This window comes from Canis lupus, chromosome 22, assembly GCF_003254725.2.
Source record: "Canis lupus dingo isolate Sandy chromosome 22, ASM325472v2, whole genome shotgun sequence".
Lineage (NCBI taxonomy): Eukaryota > Metazoa > Chordata > Mammalia > Carnivora > Canidae > Canis > Canis lupus.
This window is the reverse complement of record NC_064264.1, coordinates 29586160-29599696: the sequence shown is the minus strand read 5'-3', so window position 1 is coordinate 29599696 and position 13537 is coordinate 29586160. Positions and strand designations below refer to the sequence as shown.

Below are 13537 nucleotides of genomic sequence, written 5' to 3'. Positions count from 1 at the left end.
CAAAAGAAACAAAAGCAAAAATGAACTATTGGGACTTCATCAAGATAAGAAGCTTTTGCACAGCAAAGGATACAGTCAACAACACTAAAAGACAACCTACAGAATGGGAGAAGATATTTGCAAATGGCATATCAGATAAAGGGCTAGTTTCCAAGATCTATAAAGAACTTATTAAACTCAACACCAAAGAAACAAACAATCCAATCATGAAATGGGCAAAAGACATGAAGAGAAATCTCACAGAGGAAGACATAGACATGGCCAACATGCACATGAGAAAATGCTCTGCATCACTTGCCATCAGGGAAATACCAATCAAAACCACAATGAGATACCACCTCACACCAGTGAGAATGGGGAACATTAACAAGGCAGGAAACCACAAATGTTGGAGAGGATGCGGAGAAAAGGGAACCCTCTTACACTGTTGGTGGGAATGTGAACTGGTGCAGCCACTCTGGAAAACTGTGTGGAGGTTCCTCAAAGAGTTAAAAATAGACCTGCCCTACGACCCAGCAATTGCACTGTTGGGGATTTACCCCAAAGATACAGATGCAATGAAACGCAGGGACACCTGCACCCCGATGTTTATAGCAGCAATGTCCACAATAGTCAAACTGTGGACGGAGCCTCGGTGTCCAACAAAAGATGAATGGATAAAGAAGATGTGGTCTATGTATACAATGGAATATTCCTCAGCCATTAGAAACGACAAATACCCACCATTTGCTTCAACGTGGATGGAACTGGAGGGTATTATGCTGAGTGAAGTCAGTCAGTCGGAGAAGGACAAACATTATATGTTCTCATTCATTTGGGGAATATAAATAATAGTGAAAGGGAATATAAGGGAAGGGAGAAGAAATGTGTGGGAAATATCAGAAAGGGAGACAGAACGTAAAGACTGCTAACTCTGGGAAACGAAGTAGGGGTGGTGGAAGGGGAGGAGGGCGGGGGGTGGGAGTGAATGGGTGACGGGCACTGGGCGTTATTCTGTATGTTGGTAAATTGAACACCAATAAAAAATAAATTAAAAAATAAAATAAAATAAAATAAAATAAAATGTCAGAAAAATATACCTGTTTTAATATCTATTCTCAGTCAAAAGAAGGGATTACATCAAAAAGGCCTAACTTCTCATTAAAAAAAAAATTAAAAAAAAAAAAAGCCTATAGCTTAATTGTCACAATTTAAGGATTCAGGGACCAGATTTTTTTCCCTCCATGTTCTTCTGCAGGGGACATGTATCTTCATAAGGTCAAGAAGAGAGAGCCAAATTATGAAAATGATTACAATTATAATCCAACACCATTTATTGAGCAGGACTATATGCCACTTAACACTTTACATACCTGGCTTTGTAGTCATTACATCATCTTTGTGAGGTAGGGATATCCCCCAAATAGGGGTTACTTGCTAAGCTCCAAGAAAGCAGCAGTGATTTCTCTCTTGTTCACTGAGAAACAAAGTCATCACAGGGAGGAAGAATAACCTAAGGTCATACAGCTACTAAGTGACCAAATGGGATGGCACTAAACCCTTGTCAAGGGACACTTAAATCCCTGCTCTCATCCTAGATGCTTATCTGTTCATGACAACCGATGCACATTGATTGAACTTTGTGTTCCATCGTGGGGGATAGTGACAGAAATGTAGCCTGAAGTGTAGTAGAAATAGTTCAAATGAAATGTTAAGAAATTTTCAAGTTTCTTCATGCTCATATTCTTCAAATGGTTATATCATAGTCAAAGTAATCGTATCAAAGTCAAAGGTAATTTTTTACTTTTTTCTTATTGGCCTTGGTGTTTAATGCTAGCCAAAGAGGTATCAAGGCAGGTAGCTTGACTTCAAAGGAATGAGGCTTACTATAAACTTGTTGACAACATTTCTTGAAGTAATTTTAGGAGTCCTTCTAAGAAGTGACTTCCAACATTGGTCCCTGCTTTTAAATTTTTTTAATTTCTTGCCCTTGAACTTCTATAGGCTACTCCAACTACCTATATAACCAATGTATTTTTCCACCCAAAAGCCTAAAGCATATATTTAGATTTATCTCACAAAATGAAGTGACTTGTAATCATATGAAAACATAAAAATTTTCTTAAACTTCATATAAGCTCAGAAGATCCTTCAAATGTCCATTAAACATTAATGATCATCATTTGCACATTAGCATAAAAATAAAGACTTCCACCGACTACTCTGAAAGGCACATGGTCCAAAGCTCCCATTTTAGTGCATTACACACTGAGGTAAATACACATTTTTCTTTTAAATTGTATTACTTTTAGATTACTTTGCAATATGCCACATATTATTCTGGAATGATGAGTAAAAGGCAATTGAAACCAAAAGATCAATGGCTGCTTTGCCATATCTGCCTCCCAATTTTGAGAGAGAGGAAAACTTGAAAAGAAAAAAAAATAAGTTTCCATCTTCAAAGCCTGGCTTTAAAATGTCCAGGAAGTCAAAATTAACTAAAATACAATCTTCAAATAAACACTTGACACTTAAGGTGTCAGGAACTAAGGAAATAAGGGAATAATGTAATTGTCCCTGTCCTCAAATAGTCGCAAATCCAGGGAAAAATTAGATGCAGATGAAAGCAAAAGAGCTTTCAAAGCCCAGATGAGAAATCAGTGTCACTTCCCATTGGAAGTGTTTTCCTGATTAAAAGGTTGAAATGACTGTTCATCTCTATATACTCAGAGAAGCCTGTGCATTTATCTCAAAACAATGTACTCTGTGAACTCTTGGGGACACTTCCTTAATTATAATGTGAACCCCAAGGGCAGGGCTTAATAATATTTTGACTGCTAAGAGTGGCTTCTGGGAATCTGACATTTAGGTAAGATAGAGAAAATGCACCATCAGTGCTTATTGTGTGACAAACAAGGAAACGACTTCTGACACCAAAACTTCCCCTTACTGAATTAAGTGCCACTTTCTACTCTGTAGCTCCAAAAATATATGTAAGCACACACACCTCACACAAATAATCAGGTAAATCATACCAGAGTATAGCAAGGAACTCAGAGAAAAGCAATGTTTAACACGCCTCTAGTGACTAGTGAAGTTCTTATTTTCAAAACTGACAGGGCTAGCGATATTATAGTGCATGTAATGTTAGGTCTAATAAATTCAACGTATGCAGCCCTACAGGTAATAATTTGAAAGACAACAAAATCTCAACAAAAATCTGTCCCTTTGGTTTTACCCTCTGAAGGATCTTTTTATAAAATAAATGCTAGCTGGTCAAGGGAAGCAAATTCTGTCATTCTCTCATGAATGAACTCATGTCAACTGCTAAGCAGATGAGCCACCAAGTAAGATTCTCAAGCAATGAATATAGATCAGGTGACTTTTGAATATCAAGACCCTGACGAGGGGGCACCTGGGTGGCTCAGTATCTGAGCCTCTGCCTTTGGCTCAGGTCGTGATCCCAGGGTCCTGGGATTGAGTCCCACATTGGGGTCCCTACAGGAAGCCTGCTTCTCCCTCTGCCTCTGTCTCTGCCTCTCTCTCTCTCATGAAAGAGAGATGAGAAAAGCCCACAATATCAAGTCTCACCCAGCAAGCCAAGACACAATCAGGCCCCATGGCTTTGGGGATATAAGGGGATGAAGAGCTGAGGGATGGAGAGTTGACATTCAGAAACTTATTTATCTATCCAAGAAGTTATTTAAGAACGAGAAATGAAGAGAAACTACAATACTACATAAAACTTCAGTTATTTATAGCTTGTCCCAGCATCAAACCTGCCTCCTATTCTACAACATTTCTTTGCAACTAAGCAGACTCTTTGATAATCTAACCTTGCAATTAAAGAACATTTAAAAACATGTCCATACATTTTTGCTACAGAGCCTTGGCAACCCAAAAGAATTAATGCCCCCTTTCAGTAACTACCTAACAACAGAGAATAACTGAAAAGGATAGAGAATGTGTGCAGTACAAACTTCCTTTCTGTTTCATTCCCTTCTAACTGCTTGGTAGGAAGAGAACATTTCAAAATGGTAACATGAATTGACAGGTGGAAGTCACTATAATCAAGTTACTGATCCAAGTTTGGAAGTCATTATTAAAAAAACAAAAACAGATTACGATGTTGAGAAACTCATTTGAAAGGCATGGGAAAAAAAAAGAAAAAGCAGGTTTAAGTCAGAAAATGATGAAAATTACTTCAGAGTAGGTATATTTTTACTCACATGAATTAAAATCTTAAATAAATACTCATATACACATTCATATCCCGAGCTCAATTTGGCAGACTGTTAAAGAGTGCCATCTGGGAACCAGATTCCTGAGAAATGACTTTACAGTATTGCTGCAAAATCAAGCATCCTTTTGAAGCTGCAGAGAACAGTTAAATCCTTAAAATATCATTTTGAGCCTCTTTTATTTTTCATGAGGGAAATAAGTTAACACTAATTTTGTTCCCAACTACTGTTCCTTCGCAACTAGTATGTGTAAAAAAAAATTAATTTCTGTACCCTCCATTTGATAGACATCTTTTCAAAACTGAAACATTTAAAGTTACACTTTATATCTAAAATATTAATACCCTAAATGGAAGAACAAGTCTGTACTAGAAAATTATTTTTCTCTGCATGCCTGAAATATTGTGTTCAAAAGCATGGCCATCCTGTAATTGTATTATGAACAGAATGCATCTAAGGAAGCACTAAAAACTGGATTGAAATGATAAGGGGGTAGAAAGAAGAAACACATTTACAATCTGTTCAAATTTTCAGCTTAAAATTTCAATAAATAATTCATGAGAGCAATGGCTTAAATACTTGACTTTGTTTCTGAGTCAAATTGCTAAAAATATAAAATTAAAGCCATTAATATTCACTTTACCCTTCTGCCAACTTTGATTCCTCTAATCCAGGACAACCTCTGGACTACTCTGTTGAGCTGCTTTCTACAACAAGCAATTGCTCTGTGCTGTTTAATGACCAGATGCCACCCCAAAGACCACGACATTAGCTATAGGAGTGCTCCAGTGTGCTGGGCATGATGTTGTGGTCACTGTGCTGGCTCTGCTACAGGCCTTTCAAGGTGTGCAAAGACAGCTCCATAGGCGTCACACCACCTCTTCTCTGTGGATGTTTCTGAGTTCAGTATGAATATTTAGGAAATGGTTAATCAGGATCCCTGGGTGGTGCAGCGGTTTAGTGCCTGCCTTTGGCCCAGGGCGCGATCCTGGAGACCCGGGATCGAATCCCACCCACATCGGGCTCCCGGTGCATGGAGCCTGCTTCTCCCTCTGCCTGTGTCTCTGCCTCTCTCTCTTTCTCTCTCTCTCTCTCTCTCTCTCTCTCTGTGACTATCATAAATAAATAAATAAATAAAAATTTTTTTAAAAGGAAATGGTTAATCACAATGATGCCATTATTCATTGATATAGAAGCTAAATTTTATGGCCTCAGTAAACATCTCAACTAGGGTAAATTCAACCTCAATCTGCCATTCATGAAGGTCAACTCACAAACGTGCTTTTCCTTTGGGGGAAAAAATAAGTGTCAAGATGGATCCTATTTATTAAAGTCAGGAATGTTAAAATTAAAAGTATCAACTGATATTTGAATCTATGCAGTCCCAAAATAAATGAATAATTCAAACACACTTGGAAAAGTTCAAACTACTTCCTGTAGGAAGTAAAGTAATTGTTAGAAAATTTAGATCACATATTAATACATGTAACTGTAGAAATATAAAGAGTATCCTAGTTCTACTCGACCAGTGGAAATTTTTTATTGGAAGTTAAAGTGCAAATCTGTAATTGCTCGAAATTAGGTTTTTGTAGTTAAGGCCTGGATTGTTAAAATTATTGAATAGCAACAGCTGTCTTAATTGGTTGCGTCTGCTCCTGCCACTCGTGCCTACCACACAGGGTTCCCAGGCTCCATGTGCCATCCATGTTTTTGTTTTTGTTTTTGTTTTTAATCACTGCTGCCCTCTAACAAAAAATACCTCACTTTTGCCAGCATGGAGGTTTATCAACCCCCCTCTCCTATTTGCTTACAGTGTGCCATGCAAACATGCATGTTAGACCACACTTGCAACAGGTCTGTGAACTAGCAGTGAGCTCTGGAGAGCAATTCAAATAACTACTTTGCCCCATTTTTGCTAGGCTTAGTGTATGCAGATGAGCGAAATAATGTCAATGTACTGACACATTACTGCACACTCAAATTAGAATGAGCTTTCCCTTTTAAATGGGCAAACATACCAATGCAGAAATGCATACATTATTTTATTAATATAAGTAAAATTTACATTTTTAGCAGAACCTAAAGTCAGTTGGTAACCTTCATTTCCGCATGATGAGCTTGCTGGCAGAGCGGAAATAAGGAATTTTAAGTTTAAGTCAGGGTTTCTCAACCTCAGCGCTACTCATATGTGGGGTTGGAATATTCTTTGTTATGGGGACTATCCTGTTCATGAAAGGGTGTTTAGCAGCATTCCCAACCCACTAGATGCCAGCAGCATTCCCAGCCCAACTACATGGACAGAACTATCTCTAGACCTTGCCAAATGTCCATCAGGGGAACGAAACTGCTCCCAGTTGAAAACCACTGGTCTAACTAACCAACACCAAGTCCTCTAATCTACAATAATGATAGGACGAGATGTGACCTACAGAAGTCTCTGCATTACTAAGAAAACTAAAAGCTAAGAAATACATGCGTATTGAGTAACCAATAATTTGCTTTCCTGTAAACCTGCTTCCCTTTATACAAATGCAATCTCAGGCCAGGAGAGCTGTGGCCAACATTTTTTTTTTTTTTTTAAAGATTTATTTACTTATGATAGACATAGAGAGAGGCAGAGACACAGGCAGAGAGAGAAGCAGGCTCCATGCACCGGGAGCCTGACGTGGGATTCGATCCCGGGTCTCCAGGATCGCGCCCTGGGCCGAAGGCAGGCGCTAAACCGCTGTGCCACCCAGGGATCCCTGTGGCCAACATTTTTAAAGAAGCCATTCGTCAGCCTCCTCGGGTCTCGTAAGCGGGAGGCTCCCAGGCCCCCGTTGCAGCAGCCCCTGGCTGGCTGCGGGCACTCTCTGGTCCAACAGGACAGAGTCATCAGGGGAAGTGCTCCGAAGCCGAGTCAAGGCTCTCGGGCGTTCCTGCTGGTACTACCTAGGCACACCTTTACGGACTTGTGCTTTTCCCTGAAACAAGTTGTTCTGCATACTTCCTACTACAGATCTCACTACGTGACCTCCCAGTTTCAGTTTGCCAGTGATTTAATTTCACTCGGGGCTGAGCCCAGGTACAGAGTTTTTTTCCTAAACACCTTAGACCTAACATCTCATGAAGCCAGCTCCAGGCAAGTTTTGCTGAGAGCATTCTTGGAATTAGAAGCCAAAGGAACATGTTTTGCCTCATGGGTAGTCTACTCAAACATCTGCTACAGAGTTTCAAAACAGTACAGCGGGGGTGGGGGGGGGGGGGTGGAGGGGAAACTTTTCCTTAAGTTGTCGCTGTTCATTAAGAATAAAGCATTTTCTAAGTGAAAACTTTATTTGCCCATCAGATAAGTCTTGAGAGAAGGCTGATTAGGAAAAATAAAACAAATACATCTGTGCAGTTATTTTTCATGGATATCAAGCATGACCTCACAATACTGCAGAAGTAAACATGCCATTTTGGTGATGAAACTGAGGAACAAACTATCTTCCAATTAATGAGAAATGCAGACAGACCCATCCTTGCTATGCACTTATCAAGGCTGTATAGTTTAGAAATGCTAATTCAACAGAACTGGAAGCATGTAAGTTCAAAATGGCTTGTTCATTTAAAAATATATATTGTTAGGCTTAGAAAAGATGAATTGTATCTGGGCTTTTAGGTTTCACTACTAAAGGACCATGTGTACTATGACACATACAGGGTTATTTTCCTTAGGAAAAATAATTGACCATTTTTAAGGTTTTACCATCAATTCTTAAATAGCTTTTAAAGCTATTACAACAGAGATATCAGCCATAAAAACCAAATCTTTGTCTAAAATGATAAGAACTAATTTTTTCCATTTCTATTATTTCCACAGCTAGGATACTGTATTTATTCTCTCCTTTCGAAAAATGTTAATTAGCTTTAAGAGCCATGAGGAAGAGGTAGTCATTATTACAAAATCAAATCATTTTCCTGTCACGATTATCTGGTAACACGACTTTATCCTGATCTACTGAAAAGCAAATTAGATTTTAATAGATTTATAGGGGGGGGTAAACAATCTCACGGGAGCTTAAAACCAGATTTTCTGAAACCATATACTCCTACATGACACCATTTTCCATCTAAAACACAACAGAAACACCTGCGCACATTTTCACCCCCCACTTTCATTTTCTCATTCATACTATTAAAATAGCGAAAAACAGTTCATCTTTAGAAATTATCCACAATTGACAAGGTCATTAGCATTCCATGTTGGTGCCAGGCATTGATGCCTTCCAAATTACAAAAGAAAGTCCCTTTAACTACTGTCCCAGCCTCATTTTTGTTAGCATGTCTTAATTCCAAATACATAAAGACCATGTGAAAATAATTCTTTTTACTCTACAAACTATAATATAACCTCTCAATTCACTTTATGAGTATAATGTGCATCCTCACCATTAGCAACCAAACATTAGCATGTTGGACAAGCATTAAAATATAAACTACTATTTTAGTTAGTGTAGAGATTTAAAGTAACAACATGCCATGGTCTCAATTACAGACAGCTTCACATTCACAGTCCCTAAGCAATTTTTAAAATAATCAGTTTTGGATTCAGAACAGAGGACAACAGAGAAACGATTTTTCAGGAATCATAAAATCTCAGAAATTCTTTGCACTTCAGCCACAAGCCCGAAGCTTAAAAAATATATAACAAACAGTGAAACTTACCTGACAGTGACTCGGTTGGATAAATCCTGTAGATCCCCAGGATGGAAAAGCTGGGCTTCTTTCAATCCAATCTGTTCACAAGCTTTCAAAAAAACGTTTATATTATCCTGTGAAAAGAAGTGGAAAGTGATTCCTTAGCCGAGCTCTCTCTCAAACAAAGGGTACAAATTTTTATGATAGAACTTCTGGCTTCAAAGTCCAATCACAGCCAGCAAAAAAGGAGGCAGCGAGACCAGTGCATACATTTTTTTTAATTACAGGGGCATGTATAGCCTTTCGGTTTTGCAGAGCACAAACGGTAGCGCTAGCTTATGCCTGGGCATACGCTGTTCTGTGATCTTTGTGACCGGCACGTTAAACATTACCTGTTACAGGACAAGTGCCTAGCCACTGAGCAGTAATCTACACTTTGATGTCAGCTCTGCTCTGCAAACAAACGCCCTCTTCCCAGCTTTGCACGACAAGCCTCACCTCTCCTCTTTAAAAATAACTCCAGCTACTGACATTCACCCACCCAGAAACTGTTGGCAGGGAAGAAACAGGAGGAGGAACATTCTGTTTCTGTGATTACAAATTACAGAACGACTGTGGAATACCACACCTGGAATCTGGGTTCGGTTGCTGAGCTGGCTCTTGATAGACAGGGAAACCATAATATAGGACCCAGGAGAAGCCTAACGTTCATTGGCTAAATCACATAGTTTAGGTGTGGTACATTATTCACGCCCTGCACCTGCCTCAGAAACCGCCTTCAAAAAATGAAACTCTACGTTGTCCTCATAGCTTATTTCAAAAACCAAAATCCTCCTCTCACAAACCAGTGCTTTTCATTCCTGTAAACTACTGCCCAAACACTGGCTGCTACAGACACACATTTGGTGAGCAGATAGATTCAGCTTGAGCTTCCCTCTTCTCCTTTACCAAGTTGAGTGGGTGAAGATCATATGGGGACTCCTTACCTTCTCTGTTAGGACTCTCAGGGAAGAGATGACCTGCTACAATGCCAACACACGTGCAGCCACTTACACACGTTGGCACCACCACATCTGTAGTGAGAGAGGGCCTCCCTGAACTCTCACCTCCCTAATGGCTGGCAGTGAGGAATCAAAAGACAACCTGCCACTTGGAGAAAGATGATTACTCTTTTCTCATATTGAGAAGCTAATCCCCACAAGAAAAGCCAAGGTAGCCCAACAGAGTAGGAGTGAATGACAGAGAAGCAAGGATGAAGAGGGTAAATTCAACAGCATGGACTCTTGGGAGAGTGAGAGGGTTTAGGGAAAGAGTAATAAGCAAATGTATGGCAAGAGAAAACCAATACTGACTACTAGGGACTCATGGACATTCAAAACAAAATATTCAGAGATGGGAAGTTATTCTAGTATACTTTCAGTAAAAGGCAGTATGAACTACCTAGCTGAAAGTTGATCCATGACCCTTTTAATTTTTTCTTCTAAAATTTATTTAAATTCAAGTTAATTAACATATAGTATAGTACTGGTTTCAGAAGTTGAATTTAGTGAGTCATCACTTATATACAGCACCTAGTGCTAATCCCAACAAGCACCCTCCTTAATGCCCATCACCAATTTAGCCCATGCCCTCACCCACCTCCCCTCCACCAACCCTCAGTTTGTTTTCTATAGTTAAGAATCTTATGGTTTGTCTCCCTCTCTTTTTTTATTTTATTTTTCTTTCCCTTCCCATATGTTGTTCTCAAATTCCACATGAGTGAAATCATATGGTATTTGTGTTTCTCTGACTTATCTGACATATACTCTAGTTCTACCCATGTCATTGCAAATGGCAAGGTTTCATTCTTTTGATGGCTGAGTAATATTCCATTGTATATATATACCACATCTTCTTTATCCATTCATCAGTTGATGAACATTGGGGCTCTTTCCATAATTTGGCTATTGTGGAATCCAAAATTATTTTAATGAAAGATTAAAAGAATTTATAAGTCAAAAGTTGAACAACTCAGTGAAAGGTGTTCAATCTGACTTAGTGGGAAAAAGAAGGGGAATAACATATTGGCAAAATTCCAGCAGCAAAAGTGATCATTTTGTTAAGCTCACATATTTTTGAAAACCTATACTATCTCACAACTCAATGATTTAAATTAAAGGTTCTAAAACTGGCCTTCAGAGAAGCAGACAAGAACAAATGGCTTGGTGCCCTAGCACCCCAAATCCTACAGGAAGAAAAGCACATTTCTGAAGAGGAAGAATAAACCATTAGAAGTCTTCCCACCAAAAAGAAAAAGGAAGGAAGGAAGGAAGGAAGGGAGGGAGGGAGGGAGGGAAGGAGGGAGGGATTAAGTCTGTCTCCCCACAAAATCAATTTGGTTCTGAATGTTTAAAATATTATAAAATAGGGTTGGGTGGCTCAGGGCGTGATCCTGGAGTTCCAGGATCCTGGAGTTCCAGGATTGAGTCCCACATCAGGCTCCCTACACAGAGCCTGCTTCTCCCTCTGCCTGTGTCTCTGCCTCTCTCTGTGTCTCTCATGAATAAATAAATAAAATCTTTTTAAAAATTTAAAAATTAAACATTATGACAAAGTTAAACTGAAAGTAAACCTATTGAATTGACAGCCAAAATAATTATTCATGTGTTTTCTAAAACCATAACAGCACTTATCCAGTTGATAAATATGTACCTATTGATAAAATAAAGCCAAATATGCCTCAAAACCTCAAATAGGTGGCTATTTCAAATCTAAAGTGATTATAGTTCAAAAGAGACAATTTTAAAAAAAGATTATGATGAAATTCTAGTTTTAAATAAAGCCTTTAAAAAGCAGAGTTTCTTTTAGAGTTCAATGATGCTCAAACTTAAAACAAACTTCACAAACAAGGCCCCACACAGCCTATGCAGCAGAAACAAGTTGTATTAAGATCAGAACTGCAACCTAAATCCTGCTTATTGGACTCCAGCCCACTGGTAATTTCTTTTTTGCAATTTCAAAAGACCTAGGCAGAAAGTTGCCTAAGGGGAGATACAAGACTATAAAATAAAATTTTAATGTCTGTTGGAACACCAAGAAGCCACACCCACTCAACATATTAAAAGAGAAGCAGTTAGTCTTCATTAATGGGATCAATTTCACTTGCTACTAGCAAAGATAAAGTTAAAACATAGGACAAATATGAAACATCTTCTGATTAGACTGTTAGCCAGGACTCCAAGTTAGCTCTGCCACTCATCAGTTGTGTGGCTTTGAGAAAATTAATTAGCCTTTCTGGCCCCATTTTCCTCCTCTGTGAAATGAGTAGTTTCTGGATCTGTACCCCATATTCCCTAGGGCACACACCTCTGTGCAAGAGGAGGGAAGCCCAGACCTCCCTAACCCAACCCTTAATACTTAAGTAAGCCTCTACAATTCCTGTACCCCGAGGACCAAAAGTGGCTTCACAACAACAAAACAAAATGAGGATCCCAGATCTGCAATAGCTCCTTCCAGTGTTATTTATCTAGGACATGAATAAAAGCAGACACTATATAAACAGACAAGGCAGGATGGCTTAAGATTTTCATATTCTCCCCCAAGCCCTCTACACTCCTTAGCCTAGAATCAATTACAAGGGTAATCATAAGAGGTGTAAGGGGCAAGGGCAAATTAAAGAGAGATTAGTGAACCAGGAAGAGTATTTCCTAACAACTGAGGAAAGATGAGTTATCCACAAAAATTTACCAACATCCCCAGGTTTATATTAGTCTACTGTGGCACCTCTATTGATTATCTACCACTACATAGCTAGTTATCCCAAAATTTAGCAGCTTAAAACAATAGACATGTATGATTTCACAGTTTTTGACGGTTAGGAATTCAGGAGTAACCCACATTGGATGGTTCTGACTTAGAGGTCTCTGAGCAGGTTGTAGATGTCAGGCCAGACGGCAATCACCTGTAGATCCTCCTGGGGCTTGAAGGAGCAAGCCCTCTCCAAGGTGGCACACTCATAGCTGGCATGTTGGGGCTGGTTATTGGCAGGAAGCCTCAGTTCTTTACCAAATAGACATCTCCATTAGGCTGCCTGACAGAGTGAACATTCCAAATGCAAGCATGATGGCAGCTGTAGTATCTCACGGCCTAAGTTTCAAGTCATCATTATTTCCTCAGTATCCTGCTGGTGACATAGGTCAGCCCTATTCAATATAAGGAGGACTGCACAAGAACATAAATAGGAAGTGGGATCACTGGGGACCACGCACCACAGTTCACTCTTTAGACCCAGTGATTCACGTCACTCCCTCATGGAATATACACTAACCCTTTCCCCCAAAGTCCTGGAAATGCTCGCCCCTTTGCCAGATGAGCTCAAAGTTTAGAATCTCACCTAAACCAGATCCAAGGGACATCTGGGTGGTTTAGTGATTCAGTGTCTGCCTTTGGCTTAGGGTGTGATCCCAGGGTCCTGGGATCAAGTATCACATCAGGCTCCCTACAGGGAGCCTGCTTCCCCCATGTCTCTGCCTCTCTCTGTGTGTCTCTCATGAATAAACAAATACATTTTTTTAAATAAAATTTTAAAAACTCAGATCCAAGTTTATATAAAGATCCCCATGTGTAGATCCTTAAGGATAGCCCTCAGACATAGTTCCTTTCAACCTAAATGTCCG

The 13537-nt window shown here is 39.3% G+C and overlaps 1 protein-coding gene across 32 annotated transcripts in view; it reads right to left on the bottom strand.

Moving 5' to 3' along the window:
• LMO7 (LIM domain 7) overlaps nt 1-13537 on the bottom strand; it is a 197600-nt gene that overhangs the window by 84160 nt on the left and 99903 nt on the right. For 26 of the 32 annotated variants that reach the window (XM_035704488.2, XM_049099283.1, XM_049099284.1 and 23 more), the window contains one exon: nt 8910-9016. In XM_035704488.2, the coding sequence (XP_035560381.2) occupies nt 8910-9016 (107 nt within the window). Of the gene's footprint in view, nt 1-8909; nt 9017-9152; nt 9424-9510; nt 9747-13537 lie in introns of those variants that run through there. The other 6 variants (XM_049099296.1, XM_035704501.2, XM_049099302.1 and 3 more) reach the window with 4 other exon arrangements.